The sequence below is a fragment of the Erythrolamprus reginae genome, chromosome 1 (genome assembly GCF_031021105.1).
Source record: "Erythrolamprus reginae isolate rEryReg1 chromosome 1, rEryReg1.hap1, whole genome shotgun sequence".
NCBI classification, from domain to species: Eukaryota; Metazoa; Chordata; class Lepidosauria; order Squamata; family Dipsadidae; genus Erythrolamprus; species Erythrolamprus reginae.
Window position 1 is genome coordinate 72876170 of NC_091950.1, and position 27089 is coordinate 72903258.

At 37.6% G+C, this 27089-nt stretch overlaps 1 protein-coding gene across 3 annotated transcripts in view; it reads right to left on the minus strand.

The window, feature by feature from the left end:
• The window catches only part of NPAS3 (neuronal PAS domain protein 3), an 826368-nt gene that overhangs the window by 15576 nt on the left and 783703 nt on the right, over positions 1 to 27089 (minus strand). For all 3 annotated transcript variants that reach the window (XM_070755787.1, XM_070755777.1, XM_070755797.1), the window contains 2 exons: positions 17448 to 17641; positions 11344 to 11450 (listed from right to left, as the gene is read on the minus strand). In XM_070755787.1, the coding sequence (XP_070611888.1) occupies positions 11344 to 11450; positions 17448 to 17641 (301 nt within the window). The remainder of the gene's footprint in view (positions 1 to 11343; positions 11451 to 17447; positions 17642 to 27089) is intronic.

The following is a 27089-nucleotide window of genomic DNA, read 5'->3' on the forward strand; positions in this document are numbered from 1 at the left end:
CAAACACTTTAATACCATGTTTTTAAAATATTTTTAAAACACACACGTCTTGTTCAGAGTTCTTCATTTCATATGCTGCATTCATTATTATTAGTGATTTTACTATAGTTGTTCTCTTGATTTTATTAGTATTATACTTATTTCTATTTTCTATTTCTATATTTCTATTTTGTTATGAGGACATGTATGTACATATGTAAGTATAACAAAATGTAAATACCAGGTATTTGAGAGCATGCTATCAAATGAAATAATTAGATGTTGGAATATCTAAGGAAAAAAAAGAAGTGACATGTTTCCATTCAGCAATACTATGTGCATTAAATAATTCAGAATGGAACAGGCAGAATTGTAAATACAGGTATATGATTTTAGATCATGATTCTACACAGAAATTAATAGGGTTCACAATAAATCTTACATGAACTTGGCACCAGGATTTTATATATACATGTTTAAAAGTTCAAACAGATACTGCAACTATTGCACAGATATTCTAATATATTATATATAAAGATTTTCTTTATACATATATATGCATATACTGTAAAGCTAGGTGAGAATTTTAAATCAGGATATGTCTCTATAAAGTGCATTTTAAATATTCTAGAACATTTATATTTCCTCATGTTCAATGAGTCTCCTATCTTTCAGAGTGACACACCAATTACTTATGAATACGTTTCATTGATTTTTATGGGCCTGATCCAAGTAAGACTAATTCTAGATTCAACTTCAATTCCCTGATTTTAATGAAAGGGGTGTTGGACTTACCTGAAATGCACCTTCTCGTCAGGTGAAGCCATCATTCAGAATGGGTTGACCGAGTCTGTTACTTTTTGCTGGATATGCCCTCCTAGGATCCAGCTTCGATGAGATTGAAGAAACAGACTCGATGTGGCTAACAACAGGTACAATTAAATATATTAGGTTTTTCCTTCCTAAGACCCCAAAAAGGGGCAGATGCTGGCAAGCAAAAAGTCAGTCCAAGGAAATTACAATAGCCATCAGAGGAACATGGCAATAATGCCAGTCCAAGAAAATGGACTGTAGGAATATGTAGGAACGGACCCGTCAAGGGCAGGACTGAATAATAGCTTCAACTGATGAGAAGAGGCATATCAGGTAAGACCAACACCACTTCTCCATCATGAGTGGATCCATCATTCAGGATGGGACCTACTAAAGCCCCAAAGTCCCTAGGATGGACCAAGTCCAGGTCCGATTCAGTGAGACTCCTTGTGGGCTCTTTGTAGGACCCTACAGCCAAAGGCCGTGTCTGCCAATGCAGACTCGTCAATCTTTTAATGGCAGAGGAACAGAGGAGAAATTCAAGTTGCTGCTCAACAAATATCTGCCAGGGGCGCTTGGGTCGCCCAGGCTGCTGATGTTGCTGTGCTACATGTGGAATGGGCCATGATCCTCAATGGCCACAGCAGAGCCGAGAGTTCGTATGCCTTAGCAATAGTCCTGTGAATCCAACAGTCAATAGTCATGGAGAACACTTTCTGACCCAATAAATGAGGCAAGAAGGCCACCAGAAGTGCTTCAGTCTTGCAGAACAGGCATGTCCTATCAATGTATATGCATAGGGACCTATGGACGTCCATTGTGTGCCAAAGTCTCTCCGAAGGATGAGACAGGTTCAAGCAAAAATTGGGCAGGACCAGCTCCTGAACCCTATGAAAGATGGAATTAACCTTTGGAATAAACAAGGATCTAACCTAACAACAAAATGGTCCCAATAAAAGATATATGTCCTTCTGGATGGAAAGCGCAGAGAGCTTGGAGATCCTGCAAGCTGACATGATCACCACTAGGAAGGCAACCTTGTAGGAGAGATAACTGAGATAGTTAATCCAAGCAACTTGTGAGAAGGCCCTGATAGAGACTGCAACACCCAGGTCAAGTAGTGGTAGATAACTGGAGGACAAAGGTTGGAAGCCACCCGCAAAAACTGGCGAACTGTAAGAAATTGTGCCACAGAATCCACATAGTCAGATGAGAAGACAAAGGATAGGGCTGCCACCCTGCAGCAAAGAGTGTTAGGGAGAGACACATGGCCAACCGCTGAAAGAATTTGGAAGAGGGAATGTGTGTGGGCAAAAAACCCTCCGATGGACATCAGGAGCAGAAAGATTTCCACATCGCAGCATAAAGGGCTGACGAGACACCTGGATGGTGAGAATGACATAATCCTGCTACCTCAGAGTGCGCCACTCAACTGCCAGGTGGTTAGTTGGTACCATTGGGATCCGGGTATACCAATTTCCCCTGACTGAGCGATGACCTGTTCACTGGTATCTTCCACAGTGTGGCAGTAACATTTTTTGCAGCCCTTCAATGAGCCTACGGGTGTTGTCCCGTCTGGATAAGGATGGTAAAAATTTTCTTTTCTCCCGAGTCTTGATTACAATGAGGTCAAGAGTCTCCCCAAAGAGAATCTGTCCCTGGAAAGGAACTGATGCTAGCTGCCACTTGTGGCAAGTGTCGACCAGCCACTGTTGAACCTATTGCATGCACCTCACAATGACTGCTGTGGCCATGGCCTTAGAGGTGAAACGGGATGCATGGAGAGAGGCATCTGCTGCAAACCAGGAGGCAGCAAAGACTTTATTAAATCTTGCTCAGCTCACAGGCTGGACATTGGAATTTGCTCTTGTATCAGTCTCAACCAAATTAAGAAAGAGTGAGCAAAAAAGGAAGCCAAAGAAGATGCCTGGATTGCCCATGCAGCCGCCTGATGGGCCTTGATAAGGGCTTGCTCAGTTCTTTTGTCTTTAGGCCTGAGCAACTCCTCTGATTCGCCACGCATAGCTGTGGTAGTATGAAGGGCAAGTACTGGAATGTCAACCAAAGGGACGTTGAGAAGCGAAGCTAACTCCGGAGCGACATTAAAGTGCTTGCGGTCAAGTGAGGAAGCCATAGGGCCCAATGATGGGGACTTCCACTGTCTTTGGATGTTGTCCAAGAAAAGTTGTGGTGCTGGAATGAAGTCCACCTCTGGTGTGAAGTCAGAAAACAGCAGGTCGATGTGTGAGAATGATGAGTCCATGGCAGAGATTGACGGGCAGTCCAAACCCGCAGCAGACTGGGCCTTTAAAGTAGGGACTTGAAAAGTGCCAAGGGAAAGAGAGCCAAGGAGGGCTGCTGTTCCTGTAGCATGTCCTCATACTCCAAGAAGATAAAGTTCTCACCATCAAAGTCAAGCATGGTCTCCTGATCATCAAGATCTGATTCCCTGGAATAGCAATCAAGGCTATAATGACAACCATAGTCGTCAAGTCAGAGCAGGGAGCCAAGCAGAAGAGCCCAAAGATTGGAGACATGTGACTAGACCCTGCTGTACTGCTGCTGCCTTTAGGGTCTGCAAATTGGTCAGGTCTAAAGAGATCTGTGTGGAAAGTCTGGAGCCCCTGACAAGGAGTGAACTATCTAGACCCCAGGATCGAAGGGAGCCTCCAGGGCCAGAGAAATGGGGGACCTGGAGAGGCTGGCTGAAATCCAAGGGTCTGCAGAGCCCTGATATAGAGCTTGATTGTCCAGAGAAAGAAGGTCTGAATATGTGCAAGAGGCCACCTGGTCAGCCTCAGAACCCCTAGAAAGAAGACCCCTGTCCATGGAAGCCTGATCTGTAGTCCTATTGCAAATCTTCTTCAGGACTTTGTCCCTGCAGTGCTCTACCTGATCTGTGGACTTGGAGCTGTGAGGTTTTTGTGTGGAGATTTCCCCTAGATAGCTGGAAGTAGTGGGAATCCTCCTCTGGGGTGGGGCGATTGTTCTTATGCTGCCACTTGCCTGCAGTTTGTGAGAGGGATTTCTCTGTGCCATCTTATTTCAGGCCCCATGGTGGTATTGAAAACAAAATATATTCGAGGAGACACAAAAGGGCCAATGCAACAGAGCTCTGACGAGAGGAGGGCACAAAATGGCCACTGCAACTGTGATTTATGCAAAAGAGTTCAAAATGGCTGCCACTATTGAGCGAGGCAAAAATTGCTGGTGGTGCCGATTAGGGCCAGCCCTTTGAGATCGAGGCACTTGAAGCTGGCCAGAAATGTAAGGCTAAAAAAAGCCATTCCTGAGGCAAATAATTGAGGCTGTGGAAGCCGAGACTTCAGCATACTTTCAGACCTCTAGGTAAACTGACACCAGGAAATGGCACCCGAGCCAAATGTCATTGAAGCTGCACAAGCGAAAGCTCCAGTACCTTCTCTAGACCCTCAGAATTAGCCGAAATGGGTGGGAGTGGACTGACACCCCAGCAGCAGCAAGACAATTAAGAAATTATATAACATAATGGGAATTAACTAATTTTCACTTAAATAGAGAGGAGTTAAAATTATGCGATAGAGATTAAAACATCTAATACTATCTAAATAGCACTTCCAAATTGACTGACATTAGAAATTTACATAAACCAAACATAAACATTTTTATATTTTAACTGAGTTAGTTAGTTACTCTTTCATTGGTAAAGTTTAGGCTTAATTTATGTTTATTCATTATTCTGTTTGTGAATTCTGGCAACATTGTCGAATAGTGAATTGGGACAAGATAGTATCAAATTCAATTCCTCATTTTGCTGTGGAGGTCAGAGGGCAACTTTGGAACAATCCCTATTTAGAGTTATATTCAAAGGCTGCATGGCTGCAAGTTAGTTTTCACAGGTAAGCTTTGACTTCTCAGTCTGGCAGTCACCCATACCTTGGGAAATTCATGGACATTGCTTCAGATGGCAAAATCTCTGGAGCTGGAAGTGGTTTCAAGAACGTCTCATGATGCTTTTTGATTTTAGAGTGGAGTAACGCAGCATCTGGCATTATAGAACTATGTTAGAGCTGAAGATATGCAGGTTAATTGAACAGAGCAACTAATTTTTTTGCCAGCGCTCCTCCTGTCATGTATATTTGTTTTTTTCAATTGTTGGGCTGGCTTTAAAGTTAGCATGTTCAAACACCACCGAAACACAAGATACACTATCAAATAATATCAAAGCAATCTATTTTGCTTTGGTGATTATCATCAACTTGTACAACAGTTGACATTAATTTGTATATTTTAGCATTTCACAGAATGCTATACCTTGACTAGAATAAGTTTGATTTCTTTTATGATTGAGGATATTAAGCACTACAAAAGCACAGAAATTTCAGACTGATTAGGATTAGAATTCCTCTGTATCAAAAGGCTTTGTTTTTCTCCCTACAGTTTTACTAATTGTGTGCTACTTGACTTTGTGTAATTTTTCCCTATTATGATAGCAAAACTTGTGAAGTGAGATTTTGCCGTGGAGAATGATCAGCTATTCCATCTGTTTTAAACAGTAAATTGAAGATTATTAAAAGATATACATTCATTTAAATCTGTGTATCTGTGAGTGCCCATGTCTGTATCTATCCATGCACGGAGGTATAACTTAAAAAGGCTGGATTTTTATCTGGGAAATTGAACCAGAAAATAGTAATAACTGAATAGAAATTTTCAAATGAACGTACACAAAAGCCATTGTGTATTTGTAGCTGACTCTGGTGTGTGTGCGTGTCTCAATATTGAAGGGCAAAATTCTTTTGAAAATGGGAAGCAGCATGAATAAAGTGATAGTAAAGCTGCTTTTAAAAAAAAATTCTGGATTGTTTCAGCTATTGGAAACTAAATTAGAGCATATAAGAGAGAATGCTCCCAAACGTAGTCATCAGAGACCTTTGCTTTATGGAAAACAAACTGCTCGCGCTGCCATTCTTAAGGAATTGTATTTCTTATGGCTGTAAATCAAGTCCAGAAGAAATGGGATGACGTTTTCTAAGCAATAGCAGAGGGTGACAAGCATCTTTTTGTCAGTGTCAGGTTTATGAATTTAGACCTCAATTAAGATTCCAAAATGAAAAAGCACATACTATATCTGTAGCTACACAATCGAGTGACAGTTCCCAAAAGCAATATATATCCATTTTGAAAATCCTGGTATATCATCCTATATTTGTCCAGAAGTATATTCATGACATTCTCTAGAGGTCTTAACTCCTCTACATCCTGCTTAGATTTCCAGTCAGAAAACGTTTGATATTATTCTTCAGTGAATGTTACTATTTTTTTCCAATTAATTGAGGAGATATATGCTTCTATATTATGTGACAACCTTTTATTTTTTGAGTAGTAAATGGACTTGCTAAATCAAAACAACTGGCAACAATGTCACCCAATACCAAAACAGGGTTAGAATAGAGTTTTAGTGGAAAGAAATATGTTTATTACCTTTTTTTCATCTTTTACTGATATTGGTGTGCAGAATTAAAAAGAAGTTTAAATGAATTCTTTATACATGGAGTGGATGATAAGGCCCCAGTCTTCAAACAGCTTACTTCGGAGTAGTTTTTCAGAGCAAATCTCAATTTATTTTTGATTATCCAATCACAGCTCTTATTATTGAAATGAAACAACCAATGAAATGCACAACTACATTTATGTGAGAAAAAATTAAATCCAAATCAGTTCTATCATTTGTACAGATAAATGTGATGGTAAGAGCATACAAATTGTATTAGTGAAATGTCCCAAATGCTTAGCAAAACATTGAAGTTCCATCATCAGTAGCTACGTATACAGCAAAGGCTTAAGGTGTGCACTCTATCTAGAAAATCATACATCAAGCAATAATTAATACTGCAGTTTTTAAAACTATGCTATCACTTCTTTGAAAAGATAAGTATATTTATTTACACTCAGGATTTAAGATTGAGTGTCACTGGCAGATTGTATGTTGTTAGGGCTTTGCCAGTTACATAAAAGATGAACAATTAAAGTATATGATCATCAGCAGAATATAAGCCTTTAAAACACAGATTGAAAGAAAATTACTTAAAACATTATGTGCTAAATATATAGGAAATGAGACAATTTACCATTCCAGAAAAAAGATGTCAAAATAGTAATACCACCAGAAAAATGAATATTGGGAACATATGACAAGCAGTGAGAAATATAAATTGCTTCAATTAATTATAAAATTTAAAACAAATGCAGAGAAATGCAGAGTTGGAAGATAATGCATATACTGGCTGAAAAATCTAAATATGCAGTTCAGCAAAAATAGAATGTCTTTTTTCAGACAATAACAGGAAAAGAACAAATAATGTTGATTATTGACAATCTATAGTAGGAGAATGCTACTAAAAGATTAGATAGACAAACAGATACTATCCAGCTAACTATTTTATAGGCTTTCTGAACTAATTGGCATTTTTCTTTCTCAAATTGTTATCCTTATGATGTATTGCATTACAAATCCAAGAATTTCTAGATAATGTACCTGCTGATACTTTTTTCTGTAAATACATAGCCTTATTTTGAAGCAGACTCAAATGTCAGCCTGTTAAAATAATAAGGAGCAAGCAGATGAGTCCTTCTATTGCTTGCAAAAGGAAGGAATTAATTTAGATGATGTTAAAAGCTGATTTATATTTCCTTTGAGTTGAATTGGGCGTCTCTATGTGTGCAGAGGATCCTCCAAATCCATAGAGCCTTCTGGGACCTTTGTTCCTGGCACCCAATTTTCTTCTCACCCACCCTTTTTTCTAGCTGGAGACGAAAATGGACAGACTGCTGGGGAAAATGTTAGATTTCTACCCCTGGGTTTGAAGTCTATTTTCTTATTTCAAGGGAGGAAATCCATAAAATTAAAGTCCTATGATTTTTTAAAAAAATTTAATAAAGGAAAGGAAAGGAAATAAATCAGATAGCATTTAATGTAAGGATACTGCAAAGTGATCTGGATCCATCTTTTGAATGCTCTGCCAAGGAGTTTGATTCTTCTTCTGCTAGTGCTTAAAATCTTATTAAACTAGAAAATGTTATAGAAGACAAAAGAGGTCTTAGATCTGAATTCCTTCTAGCTTTATAATATTTTTTCTACTCTTTGTTTTTTGTTGTAATCAATGCATATTATTGAGGTACTCTAAACATAAATGCAGGACTATCAAACCCTTGGCCGGAGAACTGGAGGCATCACACACTGGTCACGCTCATGCCCGATTTAGCAAAGAGGAAAAAATGTCCTGATACATCATGTGACACTACTGTGATGACATCAGTTTGACATCCCTGCATTAATGTATTTTTTTAAATGTGATGATTAAAAAAACTTTGATCAAATGTGACTGTGAGCATTCATCTTACAATGCATATGTAAAATATGTGTTTTATTGTATTTTATTGTCCTTATTGTTTTCTTGTTTTGCTGTTTTGCTTTGAATATTTCAAGGTTGGGGTTGTTTAAATAAAGGAAATAAATAAAGGAAAGATAGGAATAGAAATACGAGCATAAATATTAGGGGTAGTGATTTCTGACAGTCTCAAAATGGGTGAGCAGTGTGGTCGGGCGGTAGGAAAAGCAAGTAGGATGCTTGGCTGCATAGCTAGAGGTATAACAAGCAGGAAGAGGGAGATTGTGATCCCACTATATAGAGCGCTGGTGGGACCACATTTGGAATACTGTGTTCAGTTCTGGAGACTTCACCTACAAAAAGATATTGACAAAATTGAACGGGTCCAAAGACGGGCTGCAAGAATGGTGGAAAGTCTTAAGCATAAAACGTATCAGGAAAAACTTAATGAACTCAATCTGTATAGTGTGGAGGACAGAAGGAAAAGGTGGGACATGATTGAAACATTTAAATATGTCAAAGGGTTAAATAAGGTTCAGGAGGGAAGTGTTTTTAATAGGAAAGTGAACAGAAGAACAAGGGGACACAATCTGAAGTTAGTTGGGGGAAAGATCAAAAGCAACATGAGGAAATATTATTTTACTGAAAGAGTAGTACGTAGATCCTTGGAACAAACTTCCAGCAGACGTGGTTGGTAAATCCACAGTAACTGAATTTAAACATGCCTGGGATAAACATATATCCATCCTAAGATAAAATACAAAAATAGTATAAGGGCAGACTAGATGGATCATGAGGTCTTTTTCTGCTGTCAGACTTCTATGTTTCTATAAGGAAGGTTAGAGAGAAATGGAGGCAAGATTATTGGCTGCAACAACTAGAGAATGGGCTTTTAAAAATGCAGAAAATATATGGAAAATGGCACCTCAGTACTCTGATAGAAAGCATCATGAAAGGGATTTAATGTAAACAGACCATTGTAGTACAATCATAGAAGACTATGATGTCATAATTATAACATCATAATTCAGTGAGGACTATACAAAAACAGACCATTAAATAAAACAGCAAGAAACAGTTTAACCTGAACATGGTTAAGTAAGAGTAACAGGAGAGGTCTCAGAGTATTAAGGAAGAACTTCCTGACGGTCAGAGCGATCAACCAATGGAACTGCCTGCCAGGGGAGGTGGTGAACTCCCCAACTCTGGACACCTTCAAGAGGAGATTGGACTTCCATTTGGCTGGGGTGCTGTAGGGTTTCCTGCTCAGGCAGGGGGTTGGACTCGATGACCTAACGGTCCCCTTCAACTCTATTAATAAACAAAATCAGGGATGGACTATTGCCTGGACAGGGGGGAAGGCAGTTGGGTAGCGAAAACGGAGCTCCACTCCAGAGCACCCAATTTCCACTGAAAGATGTTGAAAGAAAATGCAGGGCGTCCTGCATAAGCCATACCCACAGTGTGGTAGTAAAAAAATTGGTAGCCCTTCACATTAAAATTATGAGAAATTCTTCTAATACTAGAAACCAAAGTTCATTTATTTATTAATTAAACGTGTTTTCTGAAAATTGATTAGGAAGTACTGAAAAATTGATTAGGAAGTATTGCAGGTATTAACTAAGATAATTAGCTGTTAATTAGTCTGGTCAGAAACTGAGGTTATCAATTTCAATAATAAATCTTAATTCCATTAAAATCCTTTAAGTATATACACATGATTGATTCAGACACTAATTTGGCAATTCTGAAAACTTTTTGTTTTGCTAAATTCAGAAGCTGTATTGAAGTCTTTCTATTTCCCAGAGTCAGCAATGATTTCTTTTTTACTTTGACAGAATTGGATAAACTTTTCAGCAACAAGTTTCAGAGTGCATGATTAAACTATACTCAGATTCAACAAAGTGTGTGACTAGGGGTTGTTGTTTTTTTTAAAAAATAGGAAATTGCTGAATTGTTTTTTTAAAGGAAGATATTTATTACATTATTACATTAAAGTTGCCTTTCCTAATGGGATCATGCTTTCATATTCCTTAAAAGTATTTCTTGTTTCTAACAGATCCTAATATTTGTTAGGAAATTGGCCTAAATGGCAGAGTTAGCCTTATCAAACAAACTTTCAAGATTTCAGGTAGAAAGATCTAGGCTTAGTGGAAGTCAACTTTTTATTCAGTAAAGGAATATTTTGTTTTTTTTCTCTGCCTTGATGGGCTTCTTTCAAAAAAAATGTTTGAGTTAGAGTTATGATAACTAGAACATAGTATAACTTTTGTGTGCATGAATCAACTAGCATCAAAGCCATAGGAAGCATGCCAAAATAGAAGCAGCCAATACAACTGAGGAATACTTGAGGGCAGATGTAGAATGCTTTGTACTTTCATCATTTCCAGTCCATGTTAGATATGTTGATCTCCCATGAGCCTCAAGAAGCTGGCAATAAATAAATTCAGCACCCACCCCTGTTTCCCATGCTTAACAATAGCAGTAGCTCTTTCTTTCCTCAGTGGCCAGGTTGGATAGCTGAAGATGGTATCAAGGCAAACATATTTGTTGCCTAGTGATAGCTGGACCACTTATGATTGGCAAACAAGGTCAGCCATTCACTGTGACATCACAATGTTAACCCTGCCCCTTTGGTTTTTGCATCACAATGCTATATGCAGGTATATAAGAGGCAGTGCCTGCATCATGATTCATTTGCCTGCTTTGATACAAAACTGGGGACAGTTTTGCTGCACCCTCTCCATCCTTAGGTAGGACAATATTAAATATTGTTTTATTCTGCTGACCTGCTCTAACCACAATGAGTTTTTGGTCTATCCCACATTAAGGTAACTTTTAACATGTCAATGCAATTAATTGCTATACTTATATTATGCTTTGTCACATGAACAAATGGCTCTCCTGATTTCAATTTTTTATTTCAAAACTTCTCATGCACAAAAACCGTCTCTCCACATTGTGTGATCACAGTTACAGCTTGATTTGAATTTTTCATGCCTCACATTTGAACATTCACCTATTGCCTTTAGTGACAGAGGAAAATATTTATGTTATAACTAACCATCCACAAATAAAGTTAAAGAGAGAATACAGAGGTCCACAGACTGGAATAGACGAATTAGTTCAGCTGCACATTGTAGAAGTAAGGTGATATTTTTTATAAGAACAGAGTACTTACGATCCAAATGACTGTGCCTGATCCCTTCCACATCTTCAGCATGAATGAAGTGGTAACATCTTTTCCCTACAATATCTACAGGGGTCAGATCCATGTAATCGCTAATCCTGTAAAGGAAAAATAAAGCCTATAAACCGAGAAAGGAAGAAAATAGAACAATGAAATGCTTTCCATTCTGATCCCAAACTTGTATATCCATCCTGACAATTTTATGACAATTTTATGTTATTTTGTTGTGTGGTTTCATAAGGTAGAATTAACCCCAATCCATAATTTAGTTTCATCTACCAAGAATTAAAACCCTAAATTTAATTCTAAAAAGAGAGAACTGTTAGCCCATCTGTAACATTCTTGCAATTGGGGTTTTTTTTTTGTGTGTATGTGTGCGTGCACACATATATATATGATTAGGTCTTGACTCCTGATGATTATATGGACAAGCTGTAGTTGTTTTAAAACAATGCAGCTGTTTTAGAAGCATTTTTAGAAGTGGTTTACTGTTGCTTTTATTTTATTGTGTTTACTTCCTAGGACTGAGAGAGAATGACTGACCCAAAATTAGCCAGTAATCCTACTCTAGCACCTTTAATCTTAGGCCAATTTGGCTCCCTTTGTTCTCAAACACGTCTGTAATAAAACCCAAATCAAGCTAATATTTCCTTCCTTCCTTCCCTCCCTCCCTCCCTCCTTCCCTCTCACCTTCCTCCTTCTCTCCCTCCTTCTGCTGAAGTAAATTCATTTGTTTTAACAAATTCAATCCCAAACTATCTATAGGTCCACATTTAACAACATCCACAAAGATAAGAAGAATCCCTTAAAATACAAAGCTCCTCATTAAAAGAGCAAGATAATTCAAGGTTATACAATAAAATAAGAACATGTTATGCTTATGCAAAATGATTAGAGACATCTTTCATTTCAGCAGATTGGTCTTCTATTGAGCATATTCATGAAAAAAGGCTCTTCAACTGTTTCCTGGCACCGAGTCCAAACTGACATTTCAAGCAATATAATTTAAATGCTGAGACATACAGATGCCTGAGGGTGTTATCTTTTTTAGTCTTATTCAGCTGGGAGCTCTGCTTTCACTCCTAGCTCTTTTAACTGGGACTTTGTGGTTTACTCTGTGCAGAAACTTTAAAATCCTTTCAGTAGCCTTTCCTGCTCTATGCTCTGCTCTGCTTCTCTCTGTATGTGCGTTCCTCTTATTGATTGTCCAGATGTCAATGCCCTCAGGCATCTGTGTTAAAAAAAAAAGATCCTCTCAAATTGAAAATTGGGAGGGCGAATTAGCCCGGTCAGCTGGGTTCTTCCTTTTGTTTGGAAGATGTAACTCTTCGTTATGTTTTTAAAATGATGTTCTAAAGCTCGCAAAATGTATTGGGACTGTATGAGGACCTTTTGTCACTCAGGTTCTGGGAAAATTCTTTGCAAGTTCTTGAATGGTAGATGGAAAAATACTGGGGATGAATTGGAATTATCAGAGGACATGTAGGGTTCGCAGCTCAGAGTGATGGCATGGAGCTAGTCTCCAGAGTCACTCTGAGAGATAATAAGAAATTAATACGATTTTTAAAAAAATATAGCAAATTAGGGAACCATCTTGTCAGGTTCTCACTTCTCATCAAAATGTGCTACTGCTAGTTTCTTCCTCCAGAATAGATAAATGTAATTTTTCCAATTTGAAACTAAAGGTAAAATGGAGGTGTTGCAAACATGGAGAGACAAATATAAAATATCAGAAGTTGGGAACAATCTTCACAATATCCATGTAGGCTATACCTCCATCCTATTCCATATCATGGTACAGAGGCAAGACCTATTGTTTGTATCCTCTATTTTTTGCAATGCTCAAGATTACTCTGTATAGGGTAAAGTAGACTCCTCATATATACCAAAGTTTTTTAACCTGTGGTTCTTAAATAGGGGTTCCAAAGACAGACTTCAGAGGTCTGTAAATCAAGTACAAAAAAACCTGTTCCTTCCCTTCAATTTCCTTCCTATTACAGTACATGCAAATAGTTTCTGTGGAGAAAAATGCCAAATAATCCTTTTAGGAGACTACTTCTCCCCAAACAAGTGTAGGCAAAATACTGCTCATTGGCAGGTAAATAGTGGACATCGTTGTGGTGTTAGGACATCTGGAAGAACTGATGGTAGGAATTAAAGTTGATAGAAATTAAGGAAAATGTGTACTATCATTATAATTAGGGTAATCTGTTTTTGTTTTCACCAAATCAGACTAAATTTTAAGATGCCAATTTAATCTTCCCAAGTATTGATTATAATTGCATTCATCCAGACTGGCTATTATAATATGGTTTAATAATAATAGTTGATGTCAAGCAGGTGAGGATGTTGGGTATTTTTCAAGTATAGTATAAAGAAATCTATCTTGTATGTATGTTTATGTGCATTTTTCTAAGGTGGATGTCTCAAAGGAGCCCTTGATCTAAAAGAACTGCTTTTGCACAAATTTTCTTCTCTTTTTGTTGACTAAATAACAGTTTTCTAAGCGAGAAGGGCTGTGCTGTAATACTGTGATATTTTAGTATATATTTATATGATGTAAATACTTTCCATCATCCCTGTAAACCTGATGGTCATCTTTCTAGTACGTGAATTCAGGATATCCCTGCATTTGATTAATATATTAATTTAGATTCTACTGTGTGAAGGTATTGTGACTCTGTGCACTTAACTGAACCAGCTGAAGATTGATATGATAACACTGACAATTCATTACAAACAGAGCTCCTGAGCATGTGATTTCATTCATCACACTGAGTTCTGCTGATTCACCGCTCATCTGTTTTCAGCACAGCCACTTATCTGATCTGTTGCAAGCATGTAGAAAAGCCATTCATAAATGGTTGCATTGAATCTTTTAAGGCAAGTTGACACTTTTACAGATTGCATGCTGAAAGACTATGCTTGTATTTAGATAACATATTCATAAATAGGGAATTAGAAAGAGGGGAGCAGGATTGTTGTTCCTCAAGTGAATGCATCTTGTGCCAACTGGTAAAGGTGCCAAATGCGTATCTATTTTGAATGCACAGAATTGTTTACATGACCAAGTACATACATGTAAATCAGGGATTGGAACCAAAGATACAGCTTTCTCTTCTTTCCCCCAATAAGTATTCACTGTATTTGGGTGTTTATGAGAATAACAATGAGAGCATATGCACCAAAGACAAATTCCTTGTGTGTCCAATCACACTTGTGTGTCCAATCACTTGTGTGACCAATAAAGAATTCTATTCTGTTCTGTTCTGTTCTATTTTATAAGGTAACAGTTCATTTCACTGTCTTCAGATTCTCTTTAGATAGGGAACTCACCTTCCTAAAAGCTTTATTTGCATTGTTACCAAGAAATGGAAAATAATTATGATTTCTAAAAAAACTCAGATGTTATGCATTTTATTCTGGAAACCCTTTAATTGGTGGCCTTGTGCTAAATTCTGTTTTCTAGGCCTCTAACCTCTTGCCTGTTGACAAGTACTGTACATCTAAATTATCATTTTTAGATGTACTTTTCAACAGACAAGATGGGAGCTTAAAAACCACAGTTTTTAGGCCACCAGCACCTTACACTTTCTGAATTTCAACAGCAACCATCCAATTCACACAAAAAGAATTGCATCATAATACTAATAATACTATATTGTAGGGTGAGAACCCACTATAGTACCCAACAAGCTAAGCAGCTGGAGAGCAGGTACCTACATGAACAATTCAAACACAATCATTTGTCACGAGATGCCTGAGCAACACAGCGCAGAGAGAAAGGAAGACACAAGATACAAAACCAACCACATGGCACACCCTACCATTCATCAGAACATTTAAGAAGTTGTAGAATGCAGCTTCCGAGATCTGCATATGGGCATCACACACTGCTAAAGGCTACTGTACGACGACAATTTATTCATTGTGAAGATTGCTTGGAGTTGGGAGATACTTGCAATGTAATCTAATCCCCTTGCATGGATTGCCCCTGTGGCTAGGTAGGATAGATGGGGAGGAAGCTAACCACCAGATTGCAAGAATACATGTGAATGGTCAGACGAGGAGTCCCAAGCTCATTGGTAGTCTCACACTGCAATGAACAAGGACAGACATTCAATTTTACAGCTACCAACATTGTTGGACCAACAGGCACAAAAACAGCCAGGGAAGTGATTGAAGTCAAGGGGAGCAGGCACCTCATTAGTTAACAGGAGTGCTGATTTACCACCAGCCTATCAAGTATTTAGTAGGCAAGGCTTGGCAGCACAAGCTAACAGCAAATGACTTAAAAGCCAGACATCAACACATCCCAATCAACATCTAAAAAGCTACTTACAACAGTCACTATAAATACCACACACAAGGGCCCACACACTGCTAGAGAGAGACGTTCCCTGAAGACCCATCCTCAAATACAGCTGCTTGGAACCCATACCGCATCTCGGACATTAACACCCTCAAAAATGTCCAAAGATACTTCACCAGAAGAGCCCTTCACTCCTCCACTTGAAACAGAACACGCTAAGAAACTAGATTACAATCCTGGGTCTAGAAAGCTTAGAACTTCGACGCCTTAAACATGATCTAAGTATTGCCCACAAGATCATATGCTGCAATGTCCTTCCTGTCAACGACTACTTCAGCTTCAACCACAAGAACAAAAAGCACACAACAGATTCAACCTTATTATTAACCGCTCCAAACTTGACTGTAAAAAATACGACTTTAGTAATCAAGTTGTCAAAGCATGGAACTCATTACCGGACTCCGTAGTGCCACCCCCTAACACCCAACATTTTACCCTTAGACTATCCACGGTTGACCTCTCCAGATTCCTAAGAAGTCAGTAAGGGGCATGCATAAGTGCACTAGCGGGCCTTCCATCCCTTGTCCTATTGTGTCTCCTATATCTTCTATATCTTTTCTTCTATTCCTATATCTCTTCTTCTTCTATTCTTTCATTGATATATTTTATTGCTATATCTTCTCTTCTATTCTTTCATTGATATACTTACTAAGAGTATATCCTCTGTAACCTTCATTGTGTTTTGGACAAAATAAATAAAATAAATAAAAAAGATGGGTTCCAGCAGGAACCTGAAAGTTTGAAAGACAAACCCTCTGGTCCTGGTGGCTGACCCAGATTGGATCCTGCAACATTATCTGTGAAATGTATATTTGCCTTCATTCGTAAACAATTTCAAGGGCAATACTTCTGCTCTCCTCAATATGATCAAGTATACATATCCACTGATGTGAGACTGTTTCTTGAAAGGTTCAGTAAAGCAACAGATATAGAATTCATTGGGCTAAGCTGTTATTGCCAACATTTTCATTTTTAATAAGGAAAATAAAAGCAAACTAGTATAAAAAAAACCCTTAGTAATATTTTGCAACTGATTAAATACAATTTAAAACATCTGAAGTATATCCATATTCTCATTCTGTCCTGCCTGTTCCCATTTTAAAAAAATTAAACTGAGCTGCGAACAAGAAAAACAGTGTGGCTTTTCCAAATTTATAATCAGTACTAATATTTCTCACTGCCGCTTCTGAGAAGTGGCAGCGAGAAACAGAGGATGGTGTATTACTGAATCAGACAAAATTTAAGATACCGGAAACATTCTGCTGGCTCCAAGGAAAAGAATATTAGGACAACATTTAGTGCTTCAGGAGGAATTCTGAAATGATATACAGTATATGTTTGTCTGAATACAGGCTGCATCCACTGTAGGGTGGGAGAAATAGATTCCTTATTTTCCTCATTCACTCTCATCTCTACTCTCCAGAGTATTAGCATTCCATTGTGGGAAATGCTAATCCGAAGAGTATCAGAGGAGTTTTGCAGTCAGAAAACTGACATTTAAATTGTGATTTTTTTCTTTCTAGTTAACTCCCTAGGCAACTATCAGTCAATCAGATTCCAGTTCAGTTTTCCAAATCTCAAAATGAAGCTCTCACTTTCTGCGTATTGATCAGAGGGACACATACATTTGCATTATCATTATTGTTGTTTGAAACAAATCCTCTAGCCCATAATTCGGTGGAGCATTCTGGAAGAACAAAATAAAATAGCCGAAATGCAATACCTATTTTCACAGTAAATAATATTGAGGTCCATGTTTACTCGAATAACAAACATGTGGCAGTCAATTCTGACTTCATTGATTGTAGGAGGGGGCAGGGCATGAGCAACGACAACAAGCCCCATGATTTGGCTTGGGACGGTCCGACCGTGAGACAGCGACACTCTTAGCCGTAACCTTCCTGTTATATGGATCACCTGCAAAACAACAAAGAGTCAAAGCATTGTGTGAGACAAATATGAAAGCCATTCTTTCAGCAGACAGTATAATTTCAATACAGAGCACTTAACTCTGCCAGAATTGCATTTAGTCACTGCCAGTATTTGTCTTAAACATATTAATACTGTCTGTGAACATGTCCTGAATGTTCTCTCTCATGCTAATAAAGAAGAACATAATAGCTCAATGTTTCAAATGTAGCACGTCCAAAAGCCAGAGGAGTTTTTAGTTACTGATGGTTAATTTTCAGACGGACAAAATTGTAATCTGGAAAGTTGAAAGAAAGATCTACAGTGCAAAGGGAGGCTGGAAAAAATTGACCCTTATTTGGAAATTGTAACAGTAATTCTATTATGTTTAATAACAATAATTTCTAGGCTATATTTAATACACTAATAGCAAGTTGAATAAAATATTACTGGCATCTGTAAATACAAAAACGTATTTACAAATGTCAGTAATAATTTAAGTGCTTTTGACCCAGCACACAGAATAATCAGGAACAAATCAGTATGTGCAAGAGTCAAATCAGGTTGACGTTACAGAATTATAGCATGATATTTTTTGGACTGTGAGAACATAATTTTGTTTCACTCCCCTAAACTGAATATTAGGCAGAGGTATATGGTATGTTTATTTCCAGAGCAACCAATAGATCATAAACACACATTCCAATTTTTATCTTTGTATGTGCCTTCAGGTCAGTATTGACTCCTGGAGATTGCCAGGACTACTAGTCCCTGCAATTTTCTTGGTGAGATTTCAGAAGTTGTTTGCCCTTCTTGGGCTGAGAGGGTGCTTGATTCAAGGTCAAGGTTAAACCTGGTGCTTTAACTATTACACCAAACTTTTTCTTTTACCTTCATTATAAAAAAAATAAAGGAGGAATCACTATCCTGTTTCTTGCTGCCTTGATTTTATTACATATGAAAATACATAACATGAGCATGGAATCAGAAGTCATGCAAATGAAGTGTGGGAATCAAGGAAGGATAAGAGAACACCAGACTGGTACCATTCTCAAACAATTCGGTTTCAGTACATATCACCTGCTATCCTGCCCTTTTGTAGACCTACCCACTTTCACTGGGAGCTGTCAACTAATGAAAGATTCTTGGTGTTAATCATCGCATTGGAGAATTATTGCTGCCCTGGTATTCCTCCATCTGCATTTCTCCATCAGGCTTTTTCAGAACCATGGAATGGAAGAAGTATTTGCAAGCAATCTGGGTCAGTAGGGAAATGTACTGGGTTTAAAGCAGCTAAAAAGATCTGTAAATCATGGATGGAGGAGAGTTCTAAATAGGAATAAGGGGATGACTGCTATAATACGGGAAATTCTGAAAAAAGATTATTAATGGGATGAATAGTGACAACTAAGTCAGTGACTGGCCTTGATTAAAGAGCTTCTTTCTTACATAGCAGTTTGTCCCAATAACTACCTAATAAGCAGCAGGGTCAGAAACAGTGAGTATATCTGCAGCAAAAAAAGTCAGTGGAGGTAATAGCACTGTCTTCTAAACAGGTTTTTAAAAAACAATATTTAAATTTGTAATTTTGGAATAATATTCTGCATATCTGCCATTTTTATTACAGAGTGAAATGAATGCATACTTCCAGGTGAACATATGTCAGTTGAATGATGCATTTATTTTCTTAATGGTTGCTCCCTAACACTGACATTTGGATTATAAAATTTATTGGGCTTCTGTGAGATTCTGAACTGGCAAAGATTCTATTTAATAACCTGGTCTTGAAAAATGCTTTAAAGCCAAAGATCTTACTGAATTCTGTGTAAATGATACTGCCTTTAATAATTGTCCAGAAGGGCAACTTTTACCAATCTGGTTCTTATAAAGCATGTTGGAAATAGAGCCAATATTGGTAGGAAAAACTGTTCTACATAATTTTGTCAGGTTAATCTTTGCTCTTTCCCTAGTGCCAACATTTTATTGATTTTAACTACCATATTTTTTTGGACTATACGGCACTTTTGACCCATTCCAGGTGGTGGAAATAGGTGGCAGTGGTGATCCCTGACAAATGGAATGGGCTGAAAATGGGACACAAGTAGGTCAAAAATGAAACTGACCTGACTATTTGCTGCAAGCAGGCAAATTGCTGGGAGGCAGAGGCCAAAGGGTAGGGACTGGTGGGTGGGGCTTTGGCAACATTGTCTGTATAAGACACACAGACATTTCCACCCACTTTTTGAGGGGAAGTGCATCTTATACACAGGGCCGCCGAGGGACTGGCGTCAGGGGCCCGGGCAAATTGAAAAATGAGGGGGGGCCGGCAATTGAAGAGGACCGGTAACTTCTGCGTCGGAGTGCTAAGGAAGCTAATTGAATTCAGTTACAAAATTGTTACAATCGAGACCAGGCAAAGGGAACAGATCAGCAAAAATGCCTAATTTTTCTCTATTCCGCCTAAACAGCTTCATAGCTGTTAAACATGAAGTTTGGATCAGAGCCAATTTGGTATACATTTTGGTTATGGTGTTAGATTTTTTTCAAAATTGTGCCCTTCTAAGTGTGAGGAAAAGATGTGTTGCTTTGGAGTTGACATGTGTTTTGGAGCCGTCTCGCCATTTTAGATTTGGGAAGCAAACACCATCCTGGATTCCAGAAGCAAGCATTGTGGGAAGTGGGAAGATTTGAATATGCAAAGGAGAAGTTGGGTACAGCTACTAAAGACTTCAAAAAAAACAAACTACATCATATTTTGAGACTTGTACAGAGAAGATCTGAAGCAGGAGTTTGTTATTTTAAATTTCACATTCTAAATTATATTAAATACATACAAAGTAATATCTCACCGTATGTTTAATAGATATGATAACATCCTAGGAAAAGAAGAAGAAAGAATAAAGAGAAAAAAAGTTGCTCTTAGAGCCACGAACATGCTATTTGTTAAGAGACATTATACATTACACATTTAAAAGCTTAAGTATATTAAGTTATGGAACTCAATAGCAGGTACATGTATGAGAAAAAATCTTGGATTTTTTGCATATTTGCTTCATAATATGGATTTGATGATACATGAGGGTATGTTCTTTTTTATAAAGTACTGTAATTTAAAAAATTTGCGAACTTTGGGAAATGCTATAAGGAGATAGGTGGAGAGGTTAATGAGAAGAAGAGGGAAGGTTTTTTTGCTCTTCCCTCCTCTTTCTCTTTTTTCTTGCACTGTGCTTTTTACACCTATGGTGGAGTTTACGTATAGTTTTAAACATTATTGTGTATAATTTATCTTCAGGTTACCTGTTATTTATTGGTATTATTGTGAAAACCAATATTTTTGTAGTGTGATCCAGGAGTATTTTGTCTTTATCCTTTGTGCCATCTTATTGCTACTTTTAATATTGTTGATGGCAAAATTAATAATATTTTGTTAATTTGGTGTATTTGCACTGTTCTGGTTATTTATTTATATGTATGTAATATGTTGATGTCACTTGAATATATTTTCTGCGTTATTAACATATTAATCTGTCAAACAAGTGTACCTTGTTGTAGTGGCAGGGTTTAAATTTTTTTTTTGAAAGGTAAATTTAATACATAATTGGTATGTTGCAAAATAAAGTAGTTTTAAAATGGTGAGGGGGGGGCAGACACTTAGGCTGTATGGGGCCCCAAAATTCCTGATGGCGGCCCTGCTTATACACCAAAAAATATTGTATATTTGTCTTATATGATGAGATCAAATGGTGCCCACATTCAGATTCAGTTTTAGAGATAAACACTACATGATTGCAGCATAAATGTATCTTCTCATTTATAGCATAATATAAACTATGGAATGGTCACAATAATTAGTTCATAAGTAATGTAATGTGCTTTGCTGTATTTGATGAGGACATTGGGAGAATACAATAAAATTCAGGAATAAGCAAGCTGGAGCTACAGGTGTTCCAGACCAACATGGATAATGGAAGGGGTTGTGGGAGTTACAAACATTACTTTAAGGTTTTTACTACAGTTTGTCTTCACATAACTTTGTCACATGGCATGAAAAAGTTATAAAGTTTAAATAAACTGAATGTCAGTGCCTGTGGCAAAGTATAGTATAATTTAAGGCTAGTTTTGACTATCTTCAAATGTTCAAACTATTTTCAAATAAGATTACAATAATATCTCTACAATAATTACTGTACTGTATTAAGTATGATGTTAGCAGACCCTGGAGAAATTTGCTCAAGCTATTATTTCTATTCACATATTACCAAACTATTTATATGGCAAAACTGGTAATAAATACGTTAAGGTACATAGATGCTAGTTTATATCCTGCCTTCCGTTTAGGAACTCAAGCAAGTTTAAAGTTTGGAAAGACCTCTGCTCTCCAATACTCTCTATGTCTTCATGACTTCTGCTCTGATTTAGCAACATGGTATTTCCTGCTGCAACTTTCAAAGCATATGAGCCTGTTTATTAGTCAAAATATGATGATAAAAATATAAAAGGATGAAATAATTTATGTAATAAAACATCAATACTATGTAACTTAGAGGTAGGTCCTCAGAGATTCTCTTCTTTTTGGGAGATAGAACAATCCCATCAGAGATAAACAAAACCAAACGTTATTAAAAATAAATAAAAGTACCGGTATATTCCATTCTTTTTTACTTTAGATTTTAAGATACTGTGTTTTGGAAACAAATGAATAAATGCAGAGGAAGGAAATGTGGACTTGCTATATAATCAGAATTTTAGCTTAACAGAATAACAACAATACAGTACAACCAGTATTCCCTCTAATTTTTTTTTGGGGGGGGGGCGGAAAAGTATAGTGTCTGAGTGGCAGTCCCTTCGGGACTGGGCGGCACAGAAATAATAAACAAACAAACAAACAAATAAAAAACCCACCCTGTTTTGCCTCAGAGAATTTCAAAATAAAATACTGTACTGTGTGTCTATAACAGTGAGCTCATAATAGGGCAACTCTATCAATATCAAAATGCCACTTAAATAGTTGAGCTAGTTTCAAACTAGATTTTGATTTTCTTTCTCTCTTCCTTACTCCCATTCTTTTTCTTTCTCTTTTCCTTCCTCTCTTTTTTCTATCTGTTTCTCTCTCTCCCTCTCTCTCTCCTTCCCTCTCACTCTTTCCCTCTCGGCTTCTGGGCAGGTTTGGAAAACTCTGAGTTGAGGATGATTTTTAAGTGAGCGATTGCTCACTGCTCAGCTTAGAGGGAACTATGAGTACAACAGGACATGGAAAGGAGATGTTCCAGGAATAGCACAAGATGGCAATGTCTGCTACAAAAGGGAAAAAAGCCACTAAAAGAGATTGGAACAGAAGTTCAATCTGTTCAGAATGCAAATGTCTACTGTACAGAAATACTTTAGCTTAATACTAAGAGGCGTGGTGATACAGTGGTTAGAATGCAGTACTGCAGGATACTTCTGCTGACTGCTGGTTGCCAGCAGTTTGGTAGTTCGAGTCTCACCTACTCACAGTTGACTCAGCCTTCCATCCTTCTGAGGTTGGTAAAATGAGAACTGCCAAATGAGATTGTTGGGAGCTTTTTATGCTGAGTATGTAAAACCACTTAGAAAGGGCTGTAAAGCTCTGTGAAGCGGTAAGTAAATCTAAGTGCTATTGCTATTGCTATTAATGAATACACATTTCCTATCCTGTATAGATAATATGAAAAAGACAAACACTAATACAATTTAATAAAGCAATAATTAAACCTAGTATAACATCCAAGGTAAATATTTTCATCTCTTTCCACAGATACTAATTTTCTGAAACAGATTTTCTTTCTGTCTGAATTATTACTGGATTTCCCATTTTTTGATCACTACAATAAATGAATTCTAAGGCTGCTCTGGAGATGGAGAAGCCCAATCTTTACTGAACCTCAGTACTGTTCTGTCCCAACCGCCCGTAATTATGGGGTAATTAGTCCAAAAAGAAACACACCACATGATAGAAGGAAAACCAAAAGTCTGTATCAACAGAAAAGCAGAAAAAACTCCCTTTTTAAATGTCAAAGGGATTTTCTGGTACACACAAGGCACAGGTTAAATGCAATCCAATTTCTCACCCAGTAACTGGGAAATTGAGTCCAATTCCAAAGTCCAGAAAGGCCAAACACAGTCTTGAACAGGGAAACAGCAAAACCATGATCGTGACGAAACTATGAATCAGATAATCTTCCACAAGGCTAAACCAGCACATTGCTCTTTTTATCTGTAGCACTAATTACAGCAGCCCCACCCAACCAAAGGTGGCCTCACTTATCTCCTGTAATAATCCTTCAGTTGTTCTCTCCTATGCATCACTCTATGCATGCGTGGGTCCGTCATAAGTTCTTGTTCAGAATCCAGGGATGATAAGGATGATTGATCTCCTCCTGGGCTGTCTGCCAAACTCCCCTCTTCCCTGCTACTCACGCTTCCTTCGTCAGAGGAGCCTTCGTCAGGAAATTCTATCGGGAGCAAAACAGGCCTGTGGCATGTGGATGTTTCCCCCATATCCACCTCCACATTCCTTGGGGCAGGAGCTGGACCAGAGCCAATCACAACAAGTACTCAGTTTTTTTTTCTTTGTTGCTTCTTTCACTTCTACCTGAAGATTTCTTTATTTGTTTTAAAAGGATTCAAACTTTCTGTCTCTAAAAGAGAATGTCTAGGTATGTCTCTGTCTATATGACAAAGAGCATTTCTCTCTTCAGAAATTGTTGGCACTCTTTTTGCAGGTGGACCGGCTATCTGGGACCCTGAACTTACAGCTTATCATTTATAAATAACATATATACTGTATGAATGACTACAGACCGATTGCTCTAACATCTGTATGAAAACCTTTGAAAGGCTAGTAGTGATGTCCCACTTGAAAACCATCATGGACCCCCTATTAGACCCCCTGCAATTTGCATACTGAGCAAATAGATCCACTAATGATGCTGTTAATGTGGCTCTGCACTACATCCTACAACATCTTGAATCTACAAAGACCTACGCAAGGATCCTCTTTGTAGATTTTAGTTCAGCATTTAATACCATCATATCGGGCATTCTTCTAGTTAAACTAAATTACTGTATTTTTCGGTGTATAAGACAAACCTTTTTCCTCCCTAAAAGAGGCTAATAATCAGGGTGCGTCTTATACTCTGTGAAGAATGTTTTCCAAGCCCTAAGTCTTTGCAGGATTTTTTTCATTATTTTAACTTTTTCCGAATAAGTTTCTTTCCAGGTGCTAACAATATTCCCAGCTTTTACACACTTGCAAGCTCTTTTGCTGTTACTCTCTGAGAAGAATATCCATGAGGACGTCCATGTGCCCACCTCTATGTTGGTTGAGGCAGGCAGGATTTGAGTACCATTTGTTGGGGGTCAAGGGAAAGGGAGGATTTTGCCTTTTCTTTCTGCTCAAGATCCCCAAGGACAATTGGTGGGCCACTGTGTGACACAGAATGCTGGACTCGATGGGCTTTGGCCTAATTCAGCATGGCTCTTCTTATGTTCTTAAGAAGAATGTTTTCCAAACCCTGTCTTTGTAGGATGGTTTTTTCATTGCTTTACTTGCTCCAGATGTTTCTTTCCAGCCCTAACCAGGTGCTATTAATGTTCCCAAGCTATTTCATTGTTACTGTCTATGAAGAATGTGGCCAGAACAATCTGGAATTAAACACACTCAAAACCATAGAAATGGTGGTAGACTTTAGGAGAAACCCTCCCATTCTACTATTTCTTACAATACTAGACAACACAGTATCAACAGTACAGACCTTCACATTTCTAGGTTCTATCATATCTCAAGACCTAACATCAAAAACATCATCAACAATCAAAAAAGCACAACAAAGAACGTTCTTTCTGTGCCAACTCAGGAAGCTGAAACTGCCGAAGCAGCTGCTGATACAGTTCTACAGAGGAATCATTGAGTCTGTCATCTGCACCTCTATAATTGTCTGGTTTGGTTCTGCAACCCAACAAGACAGACACAGACTTCAAAGTATAATCGAAACTGCAGAAAAAACAATTACTGCCAACCTGCCTTTCATTGAGCTGTATACTGCATGAGTCAAAAAGAGAACTGTGAAAATATTTACAGACACCTCGCATCCTGGACATAAATTGTTTCAACTCTTACCCTCAAAACAACGCTATACAATACTGCACACCAAGACAACTATACACAACAGTTTTTTCTCGAAGTCTTCGGAGAGGGGCGGCATACAAGTCCAACAAATAAATAACCCTGCTAAACAAATAATTCTCTCACCCAGTGTAAAACTATTCACTGAGGCTGCATTACTATTACTATTAATCTTCTCATCATTCCTATCATCCATCCCCTCCCAGTTATGACTATATGATTGTAAGCTGCCCTGAGCTTTCGTAGAAGAGTGGCATACAAATAATAATAATAATAATAATAATAATAATAATAATAATAATAATAATAGTAGTAGTATTAGTAGTAGTAGTAGTAAACAACTTGTTGCTTGTATCCATACGATTTATATTAATATTGCTTCCTGTTCGCTTATTTGTATCCTATGGCAATCATTAAGTATTGTACCTCATGATTCTTGACAAATGTATCTTTTCTTTTGTGTACACTGAGAGCATTTGCACCAAAGACCAATTCCTCGTGTGCCCAATCACACTTCGCCAATAAAGAATTCTATTCTATTCTACATAATACTTTTTCCTTCTGTTTTATGTTACAACTGTAACTCTGCAAGGTAAGTAAGACATAATGATTGTCCAAAATCTTCCTTGCAGTTTCCATGCCTAAGTGAATTTGGGTCTAAGCCTTTGAGGTCCTACTCTAATACTCTGACCACTTAGAATTTGAAATAAATGCAGTCTGAGTTTCACAGATGGGAAATAAAGATTTATGGGAGAAAATGAAGTAATTTAAAACCTATATATTTTTTAATCAAGAAGCTTCATGGGCATGAAAAAGAAAGGGTGACATTTCACTTACTTCAATTGTTAAGAAATTCTCCGTATCTCTTTAATAGCTATGCTTACCATGAATAAATCAAGACAATAACAAACTAATATCATAATTCACAATCATTCAGTATCACTCATATAAATGTATGATTTTTGCATTTTTACTTAAATACCTTTTTCATTCTTAACTTTGCACTGAGTTGAAATCATTGGTTTATTTATTTTAGAAAATGGAATTTAATCTTTGTAGTTCATCCAATTAAAGACCTTTATGATGAGATGCTAATGCAGACGTTGTCAGCGCCATATTCAATAAAGATTTTTGGAGAGATAGACATTTCTTTCCCTGATATATTTTCAAAGTGGAATATGAATCAAGAGAAGTTGGTTGCAAATAGTCAGTGCAGATTATTAATGTTGACTAGAAGCTGCAAAACACCGCTTTCCATTAGCAAGTTCTTTAACAATCAGCTGCACAGAATGTCAAAGAGAATTCAAGCTA